General features: G+C 45.2%; 1 protein-coding gene across 1 annotated transcript in view; it reads right to left on the bottom strand.

Moving 5' to 3' along the window:
- Positions 1-24,557, bottom strand: part of Nim1k (NIM1 serine/threonine protein kinase) — a 56,218-nt gene that overhangs the window by 11,556 nt on the left and 20,105 nt on the right. Inside the window, exon 2 of the mRNA XM_028885392.2 lies at positions 9,162-10,111. Coding sequence (XP_028741225.1) covers positions 9,162-9,456 — 295 coding nt within the window. The 5' untranslated portion in view covers positions 9,457-10,111. The remainder of the gene's footprint in view (positions 1-9,161; positions 10,112-24,557) is intronic.

The raw sequence follows: 24,557 nt of genomic DNA, 5'->3' as shown, positions 1-24,557 counted from the left end.
AATTGGATCGGTGACTTATTAAAAAAAAGGAGGAGATGAAGTTAGAAAAGGGTTGGGGGAGGGGCCTGGGAAGAACTGAAGGAGAAATCAGTTTGGGGGAATTTTTTTTTCTTTTTTTTTTCTTTCTCTCTCTCTCTCTCTTTTTTTTTTTTTTTTTTTTTTTGAGACAGGGTTTCTCTGTGCAGCTTTGCGCCTTTCCTGAAGCTCACTCTGTAGACCAGGCTGGCCTCGAACTCACAGAGATCTGCCTGCCTCTGCCTCCCGAGTGCTGGGATTAAAGGCGTGTGCCACCACTGCCGGCCAGTTTGGGGGAATAGTATCTAAATATATTGTATTCCTGTATGACATTGCCAAAGAATAAATTTTAAAAAAATTTTAAAGGTGAAGAGAGATACGTTGTATTCATGTGTGAAATTACCAAAGAGTGAATTTTTAATTTTTTTAAAGGTGAGCTAGAGATAAAGGAAAAGATTCCAATGTCAGCCTCTAGCCGCCACACATGAATGTATGGGTGAGTCTACCCACCCACATGCATGTACACACACATATACATAACACACACAAATAATCAAATGACTAAATAAAGAAAAATAAGGGAGTAGAGCAAGGGATAAACAACCCGAAAGAGAAGAAGTGAAGATTCTTGAAACTTAAGCCGAGGAAAGAACAAGGCAGAGGTCAGAAAGGGCAGCCTCCAAGAAAAGCTCTGGTGCCTGCGGTTTCTTTTGTGTCTGCTGGGGACAACAGATGGGACATAAAACATTCAGAAGCTCGGTGCATCATTGCTTTGGAGAAGTTTCTAGTCAGCCTGAAAAGGGATTCACGATGGCTCTCAGCCTCCCTATCTCCCTGCAGATCCCAAGAGAATCTACACCGTCAGCTGTGAAAATAAGCTCCTGCCTGGAGAGAGGTGCATATCGTCATCTTACTCCTGGAGATCCAGAGCAGCTGGTGACATCGCTTTTATTATTATGTATCCTTAGCTACTGTCCTGGGAACTTCCCAGGCATTGAAATATTCTGTTTTCTGATACCCAGACTGTTCACGTTTCCTAGAAAACTTGGTGACAATTCTGGTCAAGCTGGCTTTGTACAGGGGCTACATTTTTGCAAACCTCTATCAACGTCCCTGCCCTCTGTCACACATGCCGTCCCATAACCAGGGGTGACACTGGACCTTTGCTAACAGGGTTAGGCTATGATGGTTAAGCACAAGAAGAGCACGCAAGCCTCACAAAGCACCATCCACACCGTAGGGAATTGGTGTTCTCTGAAACTCAGGCAGAGGGGTCTGAAGTTGACTTTATAATGTATCAGACACAAAGCCATTTGATTCACAAACACGGAGCATCATTTTTCTTCTCACCTAGCAGCCTGTCCACAAAACGGACATCGCTTTGCTCCTGCCTTGTGTCAGGCATTCTCCCAGCTTAGCTGGTTATTCTGTCCAGGGTGGATACACTTACACTTAGCAGCGTGCGGCCTTCTTTATTCACCTTAGAGACACTTCAGACCTTGTGCTCTGCTAAGAGAGTAGTGGGCATGTGGTCTTACAGACGTCAATGGCCTTCACTCTAAAGTAGCCGTCACAGCTGTCCAGCGAGCCAACATGTATATCGATATCAGGATTTGAACTGGAATAGAATGGGACTAATGGAATGGAGATGGGCAATAAAGTGGGGGTTATAGAGAACTTGAGCTGGCAACCACAATTCCTGGCCAAGGTACACCTTTGGATAATAAACACTGAGTGTCACTCTGTCCAGAGAGGAAGAGAGATATTTATCATGATGATAAACACCATGATAATAAAGATTAAATATTATCATGGGAAGCCATGAAATCCCATAAGGAGTTAAAGAGATGGATTATTGATATGATTGGGACCTTCCTGTGGGTCCCCAGAGTTCTCTACTTCATCTCTTTCCATGTGAGCTCATTTGAGCAGACCTATGCTCCTGGAACTGACTGATAAACGGCTCGGGCCTGAAGAATCCAGACTGCTTTGAAAGAAGACTAACGCTATCATTTGATGAATACTTCCTGTGTGCTCTGTCTAGCACATGCTATGGAGCGTATTCATTCTAGTCAGTTTCTTGTTAACACTACACAGGCTAGGGTCATCTGGAAAGACAGAACTCCATTGAGAAAATGCCCTCATCAAATTGTCCTATGGGCAAGCGTTTTCTCAATGAACGATTGATGTACGAGGGCCCAGCCCACTATGGGCATGCTGGTCTTGGGCTGGTGGTCCTGGGTGTATAAGAAAGCAGATTGAGCAAGCCATGGAGAGCAAGGCAGTGAGTGGCACCAGTTCCTGCCTTCGGATTTCTGCCTCGAACTGCTGCCTTGGCTTCTGTCAGTGATGGACTGTGATTGAGATGTGTAAACCAAAGAAATTCTTCCTCCCCAAGTTGCTTTTGGTCAGAATGTTTTACCACAACAACAGAAAGCAAACTGAAAAGATAGTATATGCTTTTTAGTCTGCTCCATCCAATAATCCTGTGCAGCTGATGCAAGCTAACCGTTGGCTTACTTTACACATGGGAAAACACACAGAACAGAGACACGGCTTTTGTGTACTCACCCAGAGACAAAGACAAAGAATCAATCACAAGTCCACACAAATCTGACTAACTCCAATGCTGTGGGACGGTCTATATGTCAAATTGCTCTGATTGGTCAATAAATAAAACACTGATTGGCCAGTGGCCAGGCAGGAAGTAGGTGGGACAAGGAGAGAGGAGAATTCTGGGAAGCGGAAGGCTGAGGAGAGAGACACTGCCAGCCGCAGCCATGACCAGCAGCATGTGAAGACACCAGTAAGCCACCAGCCACGTGGCAAGGTATAGATTTATGGAAATGGATTAATTTAAGCTATAAGAACAGTTAGCAAGAAGCCTGCCACCGCCATACAGTTTGTATGCAATATAAGTCTCTGTTTACTTGGTTGGGTCTGAGCGGCTGTGGGACTGGCGGGTGACAAGGATTTGTCCTGACTGTGGGCAAGGCAGGAAAACTAAAGCTACAAATGGCGCCCAATGAGTTGGCAAGAGTTTCCACCTAAAACCTGAGAAAAGATTCTAAAATGGAACTAAAAACAGCTTCCTCATTGTCTCTCTCAAATGAGCAGCAGCTGCCAGTTTGAGTTACTGGCGGGTTCCTGGCGTGTGCGCTTGACCTGCAGTATGGCGGGAATGGGCCTCTGCAAGTGGCACATTAAGCTGCATGGTGGATTTAGCCTTTGCTAGTACAAAACAAAAAGAGGTTTCTGGGCTACACGCTGCTTTGATAGAAGCATAGACCCACTATTTCTGAGAGTTGATGGCTCCCAGAGCTAGCGGAAAATGCACCACCGCCATGTTGGGAAGCTAAAGTGGGTGGAGCCAGCAGCCACAGCACAGTTTCAGGCTTAAAAGGCTGCAGTTTAAAGCAATAGGCTCAAGGTAATATAAAACATAAGCCACATAAAGATGGCTACCACACAGAGACTCTGGATTATGTTCTCTTTGATATTCTTAACTGAAGAGAAACATTTGATTGCAAAAGCTGTTGAGTTATGCCAAAATGTATATTTTAAAGGTACCTTGACTTCAAATTTTGGATGTAAGGATATGTTGCTTTGGAAAAGAGGCTCTGCTTTTGTTTCTACAGAAAGCCAGAGGCTATGGATTTGTTCCAGATTAAGATACATCAGGTTTGACCAGGCCAAGATCACCTGAAAGGTCTCAGATGACACCATGGCCCAGATGATCCAACATCCAGAATTGTTTCAAGGCAACTGGCTCAGACGATACAGCCTCACGGACTACTCCATGATCCTAAAATTTTCTTTGTGTCCCCATAAGATACAGCGCCCCCCTCCAGCAGGAAGTAGTAAGAGAAGCTACGCCCAAATTCCCAAATATACCAAGCTGACTTTGGAGATGTGTAAAAGTTAAAACCTTCCTTTTAAAAAAAAAGAAAGGGGAAGTGCTGTGGGACGGTCTATATGTCAAATTGCTCTGATTGGTCAATAAATAAAACACTGATTGGCCAGTGGCCAGGCAGGGAGTAGGTGGGACAAGGAGAGAGGAGAATTCTGGGAAGCGGAAGGCTGAGGAGAGAGACACTGCCAGCTGCAGCCATGACCAGCAGCATGTGAAGACGCCGGTAACCCACCAGCCACGTGGCAAGGTATAGATTTATGGAAATGGATTAATTTAAGCTAAAAGAACAGTTAGCAAGAAGCCTGCCACGGCCATACAGTTTGTATGCAATATAAGTCTCTGTGTTTACTTGGTTGGGTCTGAGCGGCTGTGGGACTGGCGGGTGACAAAGATTTGTCCTGACTGTGGGCAAGGCAGGAAAACTAAAGCTACACTCCAAAGTCCATGTGTTCCCTCAGGATTGCCCTACCCTTTCCCACAAAAGACATGATGGCTCCTGTCTACTGGACATTATCTGAATGGGGAGAAGGACAGGCAGGAAGTCAGCTGGAAGAAGGCTCCATGCCTCCTTTGTAAGATCTGGTTACTACTGTAGTTTGGCTATCAAGTACCCCGCAGAGTCCATGTGTCCTTGGTCCTTGGTCCATTGCTACCGGGAAGTGGCCGAAGCTTAAGAGTTGGGGCCTACAAGAATGATGTTAGACATTGAGGGTGTCCCCTGGAAGGGGATATTGGGACGCTGGTGCCTTCCCATGTCTCCCTTTCTACTTTCAAGCTGCATGAGGTGAACACCTCTTCTGCTACTTCTACTGAGCTCTGTTGCTTCACCACAGAACCAAAGGCAATGGCGTCAAACTTCTTAACACGTGAACAAAACGACGACGCTCCCTCCCCCCCCCAAAAGCGTGTTATCTCAGGTACTTTGTCTTAGTACTGCAAAGCTGACTCACAAAGGTGTCCATTAACAGATGAGTGCATAAAGCAAGTGCCACATATATGGACAATGGAATGTTACCCCCTGTACAAAACCTTGAGTAGAACTGGACGCTGTTATGCTGAGAAAATCGGATTTGCATAAAAAGACGAACACCACACATTCCCATTTCTATTTGAAATTGAAAAGTTGATATCAGAGAAATAGATGGTTTAATAGCAGCTGCCAGAGCCTGGGAACGACTTTCCATTGCCAGTGTGTGGGGGAAAGAGGTGTGGAGGAAGCGGGATGAGTAGGTACAGGGCTGCAATTGGATAAGAAGAAGCGTCCCCAGCATGTTAGGATAAGTATGGTTGACAGCAATTAGGTGTCGTTTGATGTTGAATGTTCCAAAGCATCTGGTCAAGACAATGTTGCACATGCCTAACCCAAAGAAATGGCAAGTACCTGCAGTGATAGACATACAAATCATCCCCATATGATCATACATAATACATATGTGTATTTAAATATTATTCTGTATCCCAAAAATATGTGCACTTACTGTGTGACAATTAAAACATATTTTCAAAGGAAAAGAAAAAGTCCAGAGAGCTGGCTCCGAGCACTGGCTGCTCTTCCAGAGGACCTAGGTTGGTTTCCCAGCACTTACACGGCAGCACACACCAGTCTGTAACTCCAGTTCCGAGGGATCCAACTCCCTCTTCTGGCCTCATGTGGTGCACAGACATACATGCAAGCAAAACACGGATACACATAAATAATAATAATAATAATTTTTGAGACAGGTTTCTCTGTGTAGTCCTGGATGTCCTGGAACTCATTCTGTAAAACAGATTGCTCAAACTCAGAGATCTGCCTGTCTCTGCCTCAAGTGTTGGGACTAAAGGCGTGTGCCACCACCACTCCTAGCTAAAAGTGAATCTTTTAAAAAATTAAAATAAGAAAAGTCATGCCGGACGGTGGTGGCGCACGCCTTTAATCCCAGCACTCGGGAGGCAGAGGCAGGCGGATCTTTGTGAGTTCAAGGCCAGCCTGGTCTACAGAGCAAGATCCAGGAAAGGCGCAAAGCTACACAGAGAAACCCTGTCTCGGAAAAAAAAAAAAAAAGTCATGGTGTTCACAGAGAAAGAGTAAATATATTTAAAACCACTCCAGGGGCTGAGGTGTAGCTCGGTGGTAGAATGCTCAGTTACAATGTATGGATGATGGGTTCGATTCTCAGCACCACATACACACACATGCAAACCACTCTGTCTAGATGTGATTCTGTGTACTTGGAATGTTAACTATGTTGGACCTCCTGGCACAGGCCTGTAACCCCATCTACTCAAGAGGCGAGGGCCAGAGGATAATGAGTTCATGGTATGCCTGGGCTACAGTATGAGTTCAATGCTAGCCTGGGCAACTTAAGGAGACCTTGGTTCAAAATAAAAGAGGAGGATAGCGTGTAGTTCAGGGTAGAGCATCAGTTGGCATATGTGAGGACCCAGGCTCAATCCCCAGCATCAAAAAAAAAAAAAGAAAAGAAAAAAGTGGGTGCAACCCAGCCACCACTTGGGTGTAAGATGTTAGTTAGATACTGCTCCTCTCTGCTGTCCCTCTCAGTGACTGCCACTGACTTCTGTAATCACTGCAATGCAAACCCTGCTCTGATCTCATGCCATGTCCCTACCCAGGGGACGGTTTCTTCTGGACATCAGCTTGTTTGCTTGTTTTCCATCCCACCTGCACTCATTCTTTTAATATTGCCTTATGTATACAAACCACTCTTTGTTTGGTTCACATAGACAAGGAAGCCAAGTTCACTACCCTCTGCCATCTCCCGTCCCCAGCTCTACATCCACATAGTAACCAACTGTGAAAGCTAATTCTGTCAACTTAACTAGCCGTGGGGTGCCTGGGAATGTGGTCAAACATTTATTCTGATGCATCTGTAAGAGTGGACAATTTGTATCAGTAGACTGAATAAAGCAAGTGATAAAGCAAGTGGTTCACCAAAATGTAGGTGGGCTTTGCCCAGTCTGAATTTTAAAATGCCCTCTCTTTAATTGTCTTATCCTGGGACACTGAGTTTTTTCCTAGCTTCCAGATTCAACCATTCAACCAGTAGAACATTGGCTCTTGGCCCATGGGCCCATTGGCTTTCAAACAGCTCTCCCCCTGTCTCTGCTGGGGCTCCAGTTCACCTACTGCAGATCATGGAACTTCTCAGTCTTCATAATCACATGACCTCAACCTTACAATAAATCCTACCCCCTGGTTTTCAGTAGTCTGTTCTGGAGAACCCTGACCAATAGCAGTCCTTTCTTCATCAAGGGGAGGACTGACCCCGTTCAGTTGTTCTCTGGCCTCTTGTGCAACATTTCCAAGCTGGAAGACTTAAACCCACAACTTGGCTCATGTATTTCTCAAATTCTGTATTGTCCTTGTTTGCATATGTCTTCTCTTGCCTTATACCTGAGGGTGTCGACTACTACTTCTCTTTATATCCCCTAGAGCCTAATGCAATACCTCTGTTGTTGAGTAGGTGAATATTACCTCAAGCTAAACAAGACTGAACATTGAAAGACTATGAAAGTCTGACATAATACTATATAATTGAATTTGAAGACAAATAATATCTAGATGATCTATTTGTGACAAAACCCAGAAAATTACTCCTTTAGAGGATATCTACAGTATGTGCAAGATGCTTAGGTGGTGTTTCTATTACCTGGAGAGTTTTAAAATAGCTCTCATGCCAAATCTCCCCCCAGAACAATTTAATAAAAAGCTCTGGAGTGGTTTGTAGGCAGTATTGTTTTTAACCTTCCAAAATAATTCTTATAGGCAGTCAGAGTTGGAAGTCACAATCCACAGGGAATGCAGGTGAACTGATTTCGGTTTCTATGAGGGATGAACTTCTGTTGAAAAGGAGACTTATGACTGGAGAGATGGCTCAGCTGTTAAGAGCACTGGCTGCTCTTGCTGGAGGACCCAGGTTCGGTTCCCAGCATCTACATGGTGGTTCACAACTGTCTAGAACTCCAGTTCCAGAGCACATGTGTACATTCACACAAACACACATACACAGAAAATAGAAATAAACAAACAAACAAACAAATAAGACTTCAATTTGTCTTTGGTGTCAGAAAGGGAAGACAGATGTGACTGAAAAATTTCATCAGTAACTATTTACTGATCACGTACTCATTCCTTCTGACACCCATAGAAGTAAGTAGTGTTTGTTACTGGGCACATTTTGCAAATGGAGACTAGGAAACGGGAAAAGCACTTGTATTTACAGAGATAACTAAGTAAGGTAGCTGAGACAGGGAAATGTGAACCCGAATACCCAGGAGGCTTCAGAGTGGGTGGGAAATTTGGTGCTTCTGTGACCAATGTACTGTGTGTTGTGGGTGTCCACACAGGCATGCACATGTATGATGCTTTTTTCTTAGCTGTGCTGGTGACTGAACTCAGGACCTTGTGTATTAGTCAAGTTCCATACCACTGTGTTAGGTCTCCAGCCCTGGAGCGTTTTCAGTAGAAGTAAAATGGATTAGAGGGGCGTGGGACTGGGGCTGGACTCTTATAGAAGAAAAAGCAGCCGGGCGGTGGTGGTGCACGCCTATAATCCCAGCACTTGGGAGGCAGAGGCAAGCGGATCTCCGTGAATTCGAGACCATCCTGGTCTACAAAACGAGTTCCAGGACAGCCATGGTGTGGTGACACAGAGAAACCCTGTCTTGAGAAAAAAAAAAAAAGGAAAAAAAGAAAGAAGAGAAGAGAAAAGAAGAGAAAAGAAAGAAAAAGCAGGACCTTGGGGCATGGTAACAGGGTAGGCCAAGGAGACAACATCAGGAAGGGTCTCTAAGGAGAGGATATGGGCTTCAGATGGTGGTTTCAGCAAGCTGACTTGCCAATGTTCTCTCTTAGGCCAGTTACCAGCTTTAGCTAAGTTGGGGTAACCCTGAGAAAGGGCCCAATGAGGGTAGAATACCAAAGTCCACAGTCCTCCCTTAAGCCAAAGTGGTGAGCATCGTTCATGCAGAGTAACTGGAACGTGTGAAGAGCCACGTGACACGAACTCAGAAGACTAAGGCAGGAAAGGCCCAAGGACCAAAGAGCAGGAGCAGTTTGTCTGGCTAGAGGGGACCCTGGAGCCTACTATCCGGAGACTCGGAGGTCTCCTATAGCATTCCAGGCGGTTGTTAGTGACACATCAATACAAACATGGACTTAAGTAGCCCTCTAGCCCCACCCTCAATTAGAGCCCAATACCTCACAGGAGATCTTTGGGAAGTCCGGCCCTACCTTTGGTTAGGGAGTGAATCCCCAGCTTGACCTGGGAAAAGTTCCCGCTTCCGATCTCTCCTCGGATTCGATAGAAGCCAATGCGTTTCCCCAGCGTGATCTCCCTCACCACCTTCTCGTCTTGGCACATGTCCTGAGTCAGTTTCTCGAAGGGGGTCAGCTGGCGCGGCTGGTCCTCCTCGCCTTCCTGGCCGCACTCGGTCTGGCCGCCGCTGCTTTCCGCGCTGTCCCTCCGGTCCCACCGGTCACAGTGTGTGTTCACCAGGCCGCCTCCATTCACAAACACTGCAGTCATCGTCCATGCGGGCTCACGTCTCCATCTCAGCCCAGGGCCACTGTCAGGGCGGCTTGGAGGACGACGGGCAGAGGCCACAAGGGAGGCAGATGTGTGCTGAGGTCTCCAGGAGCAGTGTTCCTGAGAGTGCTGAGAACAGAGCAAAAAGAAGTCCTTGGGAGAGAGAGACTCGGTGGCTGGATAGAGCTTGCACAGCCCAGCGGGGCCTCACTCCAGGCCCTTTCTGACCTCGGGTTTCCAAGTGCTCGCTGCACAGCCAGACGCACATCCAGTTACCATAACTCCTCCTGAGGCGGAATCTGATGCCCTGTGTGGTAGGTGGCCGCGATGGGAGACAAAGGCTCCTCTTTATTTCCCTGTGTAATCAGGCAGTCTTGCACTCCAGAGTGTAAAAGCCCCTGGGAGGCCCCCGAGTCCCTGCAGCGGGTACTCATCGCTGACCTTCATTTTGTGTTTCCGCTTGCTGTCAAGTCGCAGGACCCTGGGGACTTAATAATCTGAACTCCAGAAAGGAAAGAGTCTTGCAAAGCAGCCTTTGGTCGCACCGGCAGCCGGGGGATTAAATCTGCACAATGTCACTTTAGCCGGCCTTTATTTAGATGAGCCCTCTTCTAAGCCCTGAGCTGTCCTGAAAATTTGGCGATGACGGCTCACCCTAAGGACAGAGAGTAAAATAGTTAGCCCATTCTAACGCGCTGCCCAGGAGAATACGAGACAATTCATGAGCATTTTTCTAAAAGCACTCTAGGAATGTATGAGTCATGTTACCAGTAGATGCTACATTACATACCGTTTAACAAAAAGGAAAGTCAACATGTATACATGTTTCAATGCACATTTTAGGAAACCATTACAGTCCATGAGTTTCAAGCAAGGCCTATTTGTATTAGCTGTATTAGTTCAGCTCAAAAAACAGATTTTTTTTTTTTAGAATAGGAAACCACAATAATGACAGTTTACCACTTTTCAAACTGCCTTGCATTTTTTTGGAATGTGTTTTATCTCCTCTAACGCCTTCGTACTCCAGCCCAGCATCCCCTTCACTGGTTGCTTGCTGTGGATATCACTCTATATAAATAAAACACTGATGGTCAGTGACCAGGCAGGAAGTATAGGCGGGACAAGGAGAGAGGAGAATTGGGGAAACAGGAAGAAGGGGAGAGAGACACTGCAGCCACCGCCAGGACAAGCAGCATGGAAAGACTCTGGTAAGCCACCAGCCATGTGGCAAGGTATAGATTTATAAAAATGGGTTAATTTAAGATAAAAGAACAGTTAGCAAGAAGCTTGCCACGGCCATACAGTTTATAAGTGATATAAGCGTCTGAGTGATTATTTTATAAGTGGATTGTGGGACTGCGGGGCTTGGGGAACCTGGAGAGAAGCCCTCCAGGAACAGTTGCTTTCATTCTTTCTGTTTCTCCAAAGACAAAGACCACTTCTCTCCATTGCTTATTTTTTTTTCCTTATATTTCCGCTGGGCTGCCAGTCTGCAGGCCCAGCCCTTTATGTGACAGACAGACATGGAGGCCAGCGTGGCCAGAGGTGTGAAGGCTGCCCTGTGGACCGCATTCCAGACTGCGCCCGCACTCTCTAGCCAGTCAGCTGTCCTAGGCTCACGGAGGCCTTTGAGATGGTCACAAAACAGCACTAAGCAGCGTCTTCCCTCGGAGTCCCCTTGGCGTTCTGATTACTTTCTGAAATGTCCCTTCTCCTCGAAGGCAGAAAGCACAGTCCGCCCCTACTTCCCGTCCCACAGCATGGAGTGAGTGCTGGGCTCTGGGTGTTGAGAGTGTTCACTAAATGTGTATGGAGCTTGACTTTTGAACTTGAGCATTTTCTGAACAACAACAAAACATAACCAAACAACTAAACAAACAAACAAACAAAAAACCCAACCTAACAGATTGCCTTGGAAATGCAATTTCTAGTCTGCTTGAAGATATTGTTATTGTTATGAGTAGCACTGCCTATATTGTTGTTACAGGTTAAGTATGGGGTTGCTATAAGAAAGGGTAGAGGGTTCGTGCCCAGTACTCCTCCTATTTTTGGATATGGGGACACGAAGGTGGAAGAAATTTGCAGGGTTATAAAGGGCCACACAGCAATAACTAACACAGCTCTAAGGCAGAGTGATTCAGATGTTAAAAAAACAAAACAAACAAACAAAAAACAGACAAACAAACCATGGAGGCCAAAGTTCCTTTACTGGATTAAGGAAATTTAAGACACTAATTATAATTTTCCTGGACTCGCAGACTCCTTTGAGACACTAACAAAATCTATGACCAGGAAAAAGCACAGCCACACAATTTGCATGTAGCGTTAGAGCGTTCACAGACACTCTGAAACCTACCCCTGGATGTCTGGCTGAGCAAAGGTCAAGTGACACCCGACGCTCACAGATTTGCAATACAGAGCTCATGAGAGACGGGAGTAGCATCAGCCGTAATTCTGAAAGAAACTTTAGCTTAACCTATGCAAAGGAGAGGGGCCAGTCCAGGTGCCGTGAGTCCTTTCCAGTGCAGCGGCCGCTGTGAAGAACTCTTGGGTCTGGAGGTGTTCTCTTGGAGTGCCTCCTCACCGGGCCGCGGTTGTCAATGGCCTATTTTACCACAGCCAAATAAATAAAGTGTGTCTCCGGGCTCTGCACAGTGTCTGGCACTCATCTGATAAGTTTATTAAAGAAGAAACGAACTAAATGCCAAGTTACCCAAGGTTAGGTTTTAGTTTGGTCTAGTAGAGGTAAATACCTTTGTATTTATGAACTAATAACACTAGCCCAGCATTTACTTTTAATTATCCCAGAAAACTTACTTCAGCACATTCTTTCCAGAGCCTGGGCTACGCTGCACCAGCCATTAGGATTCTCGACCCCACCTTCCTGTCTGGATGAAACTCTTAACTGCAAGTCTACCACCTGACTGGGACGTGTTGTAGGACTCCTTACACATACATCTCCTTGTCCTTGCTCCTTCCAAGAGGTCCACTCTTCCCAAGCCCTCAGGACTCCAGGCACCAGCTTTCCTCACCCCCACACAATTGCTGGCCCAGGGCTTGCCCTCTGCTTTCCTGGTTCCCCAACGCTCTCAATGTGGGCTCTGTATCTTGAGCTCCACCGGGGCCCTGGGATTACACAGTGTTTTAACCTCACTAACCCAATTGACCTTTTGGTGCCTCCTAGAACAAGTCCCCCTTCTTGCTCCACTCAGGGAAAGAGGTCAGATATGATTGCTGCCAGTGGTCAAGGTGTTTAGTGATTTATGAGTTATATGTCCTCAAGTTAGATTTCTTGCAACATTGTCTTAAACCAACTCTCTTTTCTCAAAAGCCAGGAAAACGGCTACTCTTCTATTTAAATCAGATGAAGACGCTTTTACAAATTTGCAAGAATTAGGTTTGTATTGAAGATGAATTGAAACTTGTTGATAATGCCAATAATCCAATTAGGGGTAAATGAACCCTTTATATTCCAAAATAAATCACATAAATATATACAAACAAAAGATTCCAACACCGGGGTGGGTGTGAGGGGAGTGTCTCAGTGGTTAGAAGGCTGAAGATTGCAGAGCCAAAATCATGGTGACTATTTGAGCGTGGAAGAGAGCAAGCTCCATGCTTGTATGTACGTTCCAGAAGGCTGGACGCTCTCTGCCTCCTATCCCTGCCCAGCTCAGGAAGACCCCTGGGCACAGGAGAGAGTGTTAGGTAAAACTGGCTTATGGAATCCTCTTTCCTTCATCTTTCTGCACTTGCGGTTTCTGGAAAAGAGGGGACTAACCATCTAAACCTCCAGGCAGGGATCCTCTTTGGCCGGACTAGCTCTGGAGGAAAGCCCCCCCCCCCAAAAAAAAACCCTACATTTGGAGACTGTGCAATACAAAAGCTCTCTGACTTCCCACTGTACAATCCCTGGGTGCCAGTGCTCTCTCCCCCCCCCCCACATACACCAGGGGGAGAGAGAGAGACAGAGACAGAGACAGAGAAACAGAAAGAGATAGAGAGACAGATTTCTAATCCAGTCTTAGTTTCTGCCTAGTAGAGTGAATGGCCACTCCAGAGGCTCCAAAGCGAAAGAAACCACACCCACCCAAACCACCACGACAACCAAAAGGACCTTAAAGGAAATAGAACAAGAAGGAAGCCGAAAATGTCCATAAAACCAAAACAAAGCACTAAAAATTAAAAGACCATTCAGACAAGAGCGAGATCTCTTGAGAATTAAATTATTTCCCTGAAGAATCTTTTTTCTTTTGATCTAGAAGAGATGAATAATAGAAAAGAAAAGAAAAAAAAATCCAGTCAATCAAATCAGAAATCCCAACATACTGATTATCAGGATTCCCAGTCACAGGGCAATGTTCTCAATAATGACAAACATTTAAAAAAAAAAAAAAAAAAGCTGGGCAGTGGTGGCACACGTCTTTAATCCCAGCATCCAGAAGGCAGAGACAGGTGGATCTCTGTGAGTTCAAGGCTAGTCTGGTCTATAGAGAGGTCCAGGACAGTCAGGGCTACAAATAGAAATCCTATCTTGAAAAAAGTAATAATAATAATCATGACAAACATATATCCTGTCGCACTTGAATTGCCGATAAAGCGTGGACTTTACTAAAACAGTTATAAATGAGGAGAAACCCCCCACACACTCACATTCCATTAGTATGAAAATCTGAATAAAAGGATGAGCAGAAATGGTAAATCTGTACCACTTGCGTATGTCCATGAGGGAATGCACGTCCATTTTGCAAAGCTTTATTTTCCCCCTGAAGACTTACATTAGGTCTCTGTCAATAGAAATCCCGCTTAGTTTAAAGGGCTGCTACCAACAGTGCATAGTTTGACTGCTTTTTCATATGATCCCCAGACCTCAAGCTAGATCATGTTGAAAATTAAACAAATAATGGAAGATATGCATGATTTCAGGAGAAATCTCCCATTTCCCAGACGCAGGTAGTTCCCACTGTTGTTTTTACCTTTTGCCCCTTTGATTTTGACCAGTTTGTTTTTAATGGACCCTAATAAGAACTTAGAAACTCAATCAGACAAACATATGGAGTCATGTCATCATAGATCAAAGTATCCGGAGGAGGCAGACTAGCCCTTAATTATTAGGTTACTGCTGCCGCACACCAATGCGTTACGTAAGATGAAAGAAAACAGGGCTTACTTGGTAATTTATTTTCTTGACTTGCAACCCACTGTGAAAATAATAGCAAAGGAAGCTGTGGTGATATCTTGTTGTACTCTAATAAACTTTGCCTGAAGATCAGAGGACAGAGCCAGCCACTAGATTAAACATAGAGGTCAGGCAGTGGTGGCACACACCTTTAACCCTAGCACTCAGGAATCAGAGATCCTCTCTGTGAGTTCAAGGCCACACTGGGCTACATGAGATTGATCCAGTCTAGGAGAGAAACAGAGCCGGGCAGTGGTGGCACACACGCCATCAATCCTAGCACTAGGAAGGTTGAGACAGGAAGTGAAATGGCTGGGCAGAGAAAGGAATATAAGGCATGAGGAGACAGGAACTAGGAACCCTTTCGGCTGAGGACTCAGAGGCATTCAGTCTGAGGATTCATGGAGACGGGATCAGCTGAGGAGCTGGTGAGGTGAGACATGGCTGTGGCTTGTTTCCTCTGATCTTTCAGCATTTACCCCAATATCTGGCTCTGGGTTTTTATTATAAGACCATTTAGGATTCATGCAACAGGACGACATCTTGCCTTTGTTCTCTTTATCTCGGTTTCAAAACGTCTGGGCCAGACTTTCAGATAATCTCTTTGTTGGTTGGCAGGGCCAGGCTCGCTTAGAGGAAAATCTGGGCTTTTTTTTTTTTTTTTTTTTTTTTCTGTATGTGGCAACAAGATTCAGTGATAATAAGGCTGTGGTTTTAATCCTTCTCAGACACATTACACCCTCCCACAGAGATCGTTAGCAAACACAGTGCATTTGAAAGTTTATTGTAGAGTTTAGAAATAATTTGCGCCATCTTTCCGTCTGGCCTTAGCTCTTCTTTCTCAATGTGCATACCCAGATCCCCATGGGGAGTGGAGAAGACATTTTGAAGCAAATGCAAAATCCTTCTGAACGGGTTCTGTGTAACACAGCTGCTTCCCAACTTGTTATCACAGGCTGCTTTCCTCAGTTGCTCATCCCAGGTCTTCCCGAGGCCACCCGCACTCACCATCCACGCCCAGTCCACTCAGCCTAATGGGCCTACATCCGCTCTCTTCCTATGCGGAGTGCTACCACACTAGAGAGTCCCACGACCACTGAGATCACAGACTGAAATGCCTGTGGGGAGGGTGCAGATGTTCTATATGGCCGACCCCTCACAATACCCTTAGCATGCTAAGCCAGACTTCGCTGGGCTGCAGCTGGGTGGCCATGCTGGAATGCAGGTTTACATTTGTCAACACTTGTAATTCCCCCAAAGAAACTGGCAATGGAGGGGTTTTTTGATAATCTAAGTATGTGATTTTATATATTTTAATTTTAATAGGGATTAAATATTTTTTAAACAGAGGTAACTGAAGCTGAACGGTTGGAGCGGAGTTGTGTGGTGTGGTATGTTTATGTGGATACACGTACTCAGGTGTGTGCATGTGGAGGCCATTCAGCAGGTTGTTGTCTGGTGTAGAACACCTAGCACTGAAAACCACAAATAGTCTCTGATGGAAGCATGGTTTAGCGAGTGTTTAAAAATTACATTGTGGGCTGGAGAGATGGTTCCAGAGGCTACAAACACTGGCTGTTCTTCCAGAGGACCTGAATTCAATTCCCAGCACCCATATGGTGGCTCACAACCATCTGTAATGAGATCTGGCTCCCTCTTCTGGCCTTCAGGGACACATGCAAACAGAACACTGTACACATAAATAAATAAATAAATAAATAAATAAATAAATAAATAAATAAATAAATCTTTTTTTAAAAAATTGCATTGTGCCAGGCAGTGGTGGGCACACGCCATTAATCCCAGCATTTGGGAGGCAGAGGCAGGCAGATCTCTGTGAGTTCGAGGCCAGCTTGGGCTACAGAGTGAGTTCCAGGAAAGGTGCAAAGCTACACAGAGAAACCCTGTCTCGCAAAAACCAAAAACCAAAACCAAAACAGAAAAAAACAATAAAAATTACATTGTATAGGAACAGAGGGGATGACTCCACGGGTTAAAGGTTTCTTATTTAAGCATGAGGACATGAGTTTGGACCACCAGTCCCTATGCAAAAGTGGGCTGCAGGTGTGAGGATCTATCCCCCCAGCACTGGGGACTCAGAGGACGATAGGCCCTAGGGGCCTACTGGACAGCTAGTCTAAGCAAAACAGAGCGCTTCAAGTTTGGTGAGAGACCCTGTCTTGGAAAGAAAAAATGAGATGGAGAGTGATGGAGGGAGACCCCTCACATCAACCTGTGACACATCCCCCGTGAATGAATGCCCTGGCGACACTGAGAAGTGAGCTGTCCCCAGCGCCCTTTCACAGGTTAAATCCAGAAAATCTAAGGGCAGAAGTTAACAACGTTGCCTCTGATTTTTCAACTGTTGGCTTCTTGAGGGTGAGAACCGAGTGTTTAGGTCACCTGCCAATCTATCAACGACACGTTTCAAAAAAAATGAGGAAGAGAACAAGCCATGATTCAATAGAAAGATTTCAGGCTCCTGGACGCTAAAGAGAAACTCAAATCTCATTTATAATTCATGTTTGGGAACACAAATCTTGCTATCATCTTTAAAAGACGATACTTGCCTTCAAACAAGTGGAGAATGGTGGAGATGGTGTGCCAGGCACTGAACCACAAGCAGGTAGCTCTGAGCAGAAAAACAAACACGTTCTCCATGTCCCCAGAAATAGCTAATTTAGGAAGCAGTGTGGGAACACTCATACTTATTTGCAACTCTCAAGTTTATTTTTAGGGGATTAAAATGTTTTCACATCAAAGCCCAAACTGCTCTTTCACTGCTTGGTGATGTCACTTAGTTCTAGAGGAATATATTCCGGAAGACATGGAGAAGGACACATGAGTGATGGGATCAGGGAATTTAAGAAAACCTTTTTATTTGAGCCAAGCTAAGGAAAGGCTGTCGTTCACAAGCAGTTCCTGCTGTGGTGAGGGGAGCGTGCTGCTGAGCAAACACTTCTACTAATTAAAAAGTTCCAGTGCATTTGAAACCTTTATTGAATCTCCCCTCTCTGATCCCTGCACACGGCAGCCCACTGTTCAGATCAGTGCTGAAGATCAAGTCCAAGGCCTCATGTGTCCCAGGCAAGTCTTCTGCCTGAGCTATTCTGCCAGCCTTTGTTTTTTAGGGTTCCCGGGATCCGGCATACAGCCATTTTTGAAAGTCGCTATTTCACAACATAAGAACTTCAGGCAGGCATGCCGCTGTCCGACTGAAGACTGCATTTTTCCATTTCTTCTGCAGTTGGGTGTCGCTGTATGTCTGCGTTTTAGTCATGGACTATGAGCAGAAGTAGTAAAGAGAGTTGTTAGGTTCTTGCCTTAAAAGGAGAGAGGCATACCCAATCCTCTTGCTACTTTCCATCTTTTGGCTGGCTGGAATGTGGACACAGTAGTGTAATAGAAATAACCATTGAGACCAGGATGGGAACCAAATACAGAGACTGGCAGAGCCACAGAGAGAGGTTTGGATGCCCAAAACAACATGGACAATGAACTGAAATTCTTGAAACTATGAACCAAAATAATGTTTCCTCCTATTAAGTTTTTTTTACATTTTAAAATTTTTTTTATTATTTATTCTTTTTTAAGATTCATTTATTTATTTTGTATGCAGCATGTATGACTACAGGTCAGAAGAGGGCACCAGATCTCATTACGGATGGTTGTGAGCCACCATGTGGTTGCTGGGAATTGAACTCAGGACCTCTGGAAGAGCAGTCAGTGCTCTTAACCTCTGAGCCATCTCTCCAGCCCTTTACTACATTTTTTTTTTTTGTTGTTAGTTTTTTGAGACAGAGTTCCTTTGCGTAGCCTTGGCTGTCCTAGAACTAGCTCTGTAGACCAGGCTGGCCTCGAACTCACAGAGATCCACCTGCTTCTACCTCTTAAGTGCTGGGACTAAAGGTGTGAGCCACCACTGCCTGTGTTTAGCACAAATATTTTATCACAGCAAGAGAAAGCCAACTGGTGAGGCTTGGTGGTGCACACCTGCAATTCCAGCACCCAAGGGGCTGAGGCAGGGGCATTGTAAGTTTGACAGTTGTAAGACAGTCTGGTCTACATATCAAGCCTCTATCTCAAAAAAAAAAAAAATGTACATATATAAAAACAAACAAACAAACCAGGGAAAAGTTGACTAATCCAGATTCTGTCTTCTTTAAGCAAGCTGATGGTTGTTCAAGGAGATGCCTTGACTTCTTCCATCAAATTCCATACTGTCTGAACATTTTACAACACTGATAACTACTCCTGTAATTAAAATTTTAGATCTGTCTACATCTATCTATCTGTTTATATATAGAGACAGATTTGGAGGCTGGATAGAGACAGACAATAGATAGAGAAAGACTAGTGAGCCAAGGACAGAAAATAAATTACAGAAACTTCAGGTTTTAGTTTTCTGATACTGCAGAATACTTCAAACATCCATACCTTTGTGCAATCTAATTCACAAATCTTAATTATATGTTATCCTGTGGAAGAAAGAACAGTGATTCCAAAAGGTATGGCACCGTAACTTCTGAGTAAAAAGCTAGTTTCAACAAACAATATCATCAATTGATTTATTTAAATGTTGTTATGAAAATTTTATTTATCACAGACTGTGTATGTGTGGGCATGTGTGGAGGGCAGATTGCTTTATAGTATACAAGCTTTAGGGGAAAGGAATGTAAAGCTTTGTATTTTTCCATTTTTTCAGTCTCTTTAATACAAAGTTGTTTCTATTCACTTATAAAATACAGTAGGTCTTAAGCAGAAGGCTGTAAATGTGTTCTTTTCATTAAACACTGTCAATAGATGATCTGAGCTGAGGAACTCTACTTTGAAGGCATTTCTTCCAAATCAAACCACCAAAGAAAGTCATGTGATTGTTGGCTTAAGGTCAGAATTAGGGTAGGCCTTGGCTTCTCAGTGAATGTGTTCTGGACCTGGACACTTTCTCTCTCAGTGTTTTTGCCGGCCAGTGAGAAGACTGAACCCGGGATGTCTTTGGCTCACTCTGCCCCAGACCTTCTGTGATTCTGGATTTAGCAATGTTAGATAAAATCCAAACCACCAGTGAAACAGGTCCGAAGTCCTAATGTCACATTGCCCCCTTCTGGACCTTTGAAGTATCCACATGGATCAAATTGTTAAAAACGCAGAAACCACACTGGGCATGTTGGAATACTATAACCCAGTCCTCTTTTTCTGCCACAAAGAGCTCAGAAGGCCTGGAAGCATTCTGACAGAAGTGTTGGGAGACAATTCAGGAAAAGCTCTCGAGGTGTGAGAAACAGCGATTCTCACTTCATAATAAGAGTGCCGAAACTCAGAAAGCAGAGTGACCTTGCAAAGTTGAGTTGTCAACCTAGAGAAAAGGCAAGCAAGCACACACACACACACACACACACACACACACACACACACACGCACACGCACACACACACTAGCTGGCATGCTGGTTTGGCACAAAACATCAGTTTTTCTACCCCTAGTCACATTTCTTCTGCCTCTTGAATCCTTCACTGCTCCCTCTCCAAATTCCCCATTTTATTGATTCGGGATTCAAAGTCTTATCTAACGTATATCCTGAGGTTTGAGATTCCCTCCTTTTCTGGTTCATAGCAGATTGCCCGTAACTTGTCAACCCTAGGATGAACTGAGAGAGCCTCGACGCACTGACAGCTGGGGAGCACAGGGAGGAGTCCAGTGCCTCCTGCTTAACCGTGACTGTCTAATGGACTCTAATGGCTGTTCACCCTATAAATGACGTCTTACGAATGGAGTGAGTATTGAGCTGGTGAGGTGACTCCATCAGTAAAGGCGCTTGCCCCCAAGTCTGGCGACCTGAGTTCAATCCCTGAGACCATTTGGTAGGAGAGACCCAACTTACACAACGCTCCTCCAACCTCCACACCTGCACCATGGCATGTAAGCACTTGCTCCCACACACAGTCAATAAATTAAAAAAAAATTTTAAATGATGCCGGGCAGTGGTGCACGCCTTTAATCCCAGCACTGAGTTCCAGGCCAGCCTGGGCTACAGAGCGAGCTCCAGGAAAGGCGCAAAGCTACACAGAGAAACCCTGTCTTGAAAAACCAAAAAAAAAAAGTCATTAAAATTTTTTCTTAAAGGAGCAGGTGCTAACACAGAAAGTGATGCTAGAGCCAGGCGGTGGTGGGGCACGTCTTTAATCCCAGCACTCAAGAGGCAGAGCCAGGCGGATCTCTGTGAGTTCGAGGCCAGACTGGTCTAGAGAGCGAGATCCAGGAAAGGCACCAAAACTACACAGAGAAACCCTGTCTCTAAAAACCAAAAAAAGAAAGAAAGAAAGAAAGAAAGAAAGAAAGAAGGAAGGAAGGAAGGAAGGAAAGAAGAAGGAAGGAAGGAAGGAAGGAAGGAAGGAAGGAAGGAAAGAAGGAAGGAAGGAAGGAAAGTGACACTAGGCTCTAGAGAGTTTGCAATTTTATCTCCACCTGTTTGACCAAAATAAGAAAGATCATCAGCTGGCTTTTAGCAAACACGTGGTGTGTGCTGGGAACACTACCTCCCCCTACCTACCCCCACCTGGTACCAATTCTCCTCCCTTACTTTTTCCTTTGTATTTCTTTTTAAGTCACCTCAACAAGTCTTCAGCCACATGTGGAATTACCCATGTCCTCAGTGGCTCCTTCTGCCCCTCTTAAGCCTCCCTGATCCTGTGTGATGGCTCCTGCCTCATTTCCTCCACTCCAGCCCATGCGCGTGTTTCCCTCTGCTACTAGCTGATGGCACTTGAGATCTGTGTACCGGTATGTGGTCTCTCTGCCCGTGTATTTCTCGCTGTCACCTGAGAGGGTCAAGCTCCCTCCCAGGTTGTCCTTGAGAGAAAAGCCACTCACTGAGTGACAGTCCGTCCATCCCCACAGTGCTGCTTCCAGCTCTCGTCTGGAGAACATCGCCCTGACGACTCACATGCTGCTCCACCTTTACCCACATCATACCCACACTAGGTGTTCCACAGGAGAACTTGCCTGGTTGTCAGGGAGCAAGATCTTTATCTAGATTAAAGTAGGAGAATAAAACTCCTGGCTTTTTTTTCCTTCAGACTTGTCCCTCTCACGGCTTTCCCCATTTGGTAAATGGCAGAACGTCCTTCTACTGAAGTCATAGACATTAACTCCTCTATTCTCTCACATTTCTTCTTTAGTCTCTCAGCCAATCCTGCTGGCCTTCGGTCGGAGAATTCCCAGAGCACAACCACTTGCCACCAAGACCAAGCCACCAACAGCTTTTGGTTGATTATCTTTTACTCACTGGTGAGGTGGCTCAGTGGCTAAAGGCACCAGTCACCAGACGTGACAGTTCTCACACACACATACACACAAAGTAAGTTATTGTAAATGTAAAAGTTGTACAGAAACACAGTTGTTTTTGTCCCTGAATGCCCATGACAAATGGGGCCTTCTCAAACCAAGTACCCAGAAAGCTCCTTTTAGAACATACCAGACTAGGTCATGTCTTAAAACCCTTGGAGGGAGGGTGGTGGTGGCTTATGCCTGGATCCCCACACTCCAGAAGCAGAGGCAGGTGGATCTCTAAGTTCGAGGTCAGCCTGGTCTACAGAATGAGTTTGAGGACAGACAGGTCCACACAGAGAAACCCTGTCCTGAGGGGGGAAAAAAATTCAAAAGAACGACAACAAAACCCTTTGATAACTTTCCATTTTGTTCACAGTAAAAGCTTAATGTCCTCCCCGACTCTTCCCAGTGTGGTCCCTTTGCTCTCGGAGGTGGCCGCCCCCGATAGCCCCTCGACTCACCCGCACTCCAGCACCTGCTCTCCTCACTCTTGAACACAGCAAGCATGCTGTCACCGCCGCCAGCACCTGCTGACTCTGTGAGTCTGATTTCACTCACCACAGCCACACGGAGCTCTCTTTTGTACTTCCAACACCTAAAACAGTGTGGTTTCCTTCACTGCTTTATAAAGTCATGACTCACCACGTCAGGCTGTCTCTCCCGTCAGATTGCACACTTCTCAAGGGCAGTGACCCTGTCTGACCTATTTAGACTCCCTCCACAAGAACTACAGTAATGTAGACAGTGTGTCTTAGTTGGGTTCCTGTTGATGTGATGAAAGACCATGACGGACAGCAACTTGGGGAAGAAAGGGTTTATTGGATCGTAGAGCTTAGAGTCCATTATCCAGGGAAGTCAGAGCAGAAACTGAGTGAGGGCGAACTGGAGGCAGGAACTGAAGCAGAGGCCATGGTGGAATGGTCTTTCCTGGCTTACTTCTCCTGCCCTGTTCAGCCTGACTCCTTATACCACCCAGGGGTGACACCTCCTCTTATGGATGGACCCACCCATATCAATCATTAACCCAGAGAATGCCCATAGGCCCATCTGGCGGGGGCATTTTCTAAATGGAGGTTCCCTTTTCTCAAATGACTCTTAGCCCGTGTCAAGTCGACATAAAAGCTAGTCAGCGTGCAGTTTTAAGGATAGACGAGGAGATAAATGTATCAACATAGAATTCGGAAGCTGACACACACATTGATTTTTCTATCAATGTACCAGGACAATTTTATGAAGAAAGATTAGTCTTTTAAAATACCCTTTATGGGCTGATTGGTGGTGGTGCATGCCTGTAATTCCAGCAATCAGGAGGCAGAAGCAGGTGGATCTCTATGAGTTCAAGGCTGGCTTGGTCTATAAAGTGAGTTCCATGACATCCAGGGCTACACAGAGAAACCCTGTCTCAAAAACCAAGCAAGCAAGCAAAGAAATAAACAAACAACAAGGGCAAACCATTAGTGATGGAAGAGTGAGGAAATGCACTTGTCAATGCTGACCAGCAAATAAAGGCCAAGCTAAAGGAGATCAATCTAGGTTTTTTTTTTTTTTTTTTTTTTTGGTTTTGCGAGACAGGGTTTCTCTGTGTAGCTTTGCGCCTTTCCTGGAGCTCACTTGGTAGGATTAAAGGCGTGCGCACAAGGGCCAATCTAGATTTTAAAGGGACAAAGGCAGTTTTTCTCTTTGGTTAGTGCCAGGGCCCAAACTCAATACCCAGCAAACAGGAGTCACATACTCTACCAACTCCATCCCCATCCCAGGGAGGAGTGCCTATCACATTCAAAGGATGAGGTCAGAAAGAGGAAATGTTTACTTCATCAGAAGGGTTAAGTTGATCCTGTGCCCTTGAAACTGCTTCTGGGTGTGGCATATACCCATCCAGTTTGCCTCCCAGAGAACTCCCAGGAGGATCCCATCAATAGTGTCACCTCCTCTTTTATGCTCAGAAGTATCCTTGCCTGGGAGCTATAAGATGGGATCACCTTCCTTACCTTGGTTACTGCCCTCTCTTATTCTGGAGTCAGTGAGGATAAGCAGTGGTGTGGTTGTGGATCCCCTCTTACTTTGCTTTGTTTGGAGAAAGAGTCCCATTACACACACACACACACACACACACACACACACACACACACACACACACACACACACAGCCCTGGCTGGCCTAGAACTCACAGAGCTCCACCTGCCTGGCTTTCCGAATGCTGGGATTAAAGACACACACCATCATACCTCCTGTTTGGAGTAGTCATGATAACCGGTGGTATTATTGTGCATCCCTGTGTCGTTAGTTTTTCTTGCCAGCATCATTCCCTGGAAGGACCCTTGGGCCACGTAAAATAGAGCAGTCATCCATCCAGACAGAAGGACTTCTTTCAGATCTTGTTGGCAATGGGCAATTGCACACCCCGGCGCTCCTTCCTACAGCTAGGTGATCTGGCAGTGGATGTAAAACAGTGAGTCTTCAGGGTCATTACTTTGAATTGCTGCTTTTATTTATTTTTTAATCTCTAGAGACTTCCATAAGTTCATTTATATCTCCTCCAGAGTCAGAAACTGAGGTATAGAATAAACCCAGTTAAATAACCTGTCTGGGATC

This window comes from Peromyscus leucopus, chromosome 11 (assembly GCF_004664715.2).
Source record: "Peromyscus leucopus breed LL Stock chromosome 11, UCI_PerLeu_2.1, whole genome shotgun sequence".
NCBI classification, from domain to species: Eukaryota; Metazoa; Chordata; class Mammalia; order Rodentia; family Cricetidae; genus Peromyscus; species Peromyscus leucopus.
Note: the sequence above shows the minus strand (reverse complement) of the source record. Positions and strands in the feature narration are given on the sequence as shown.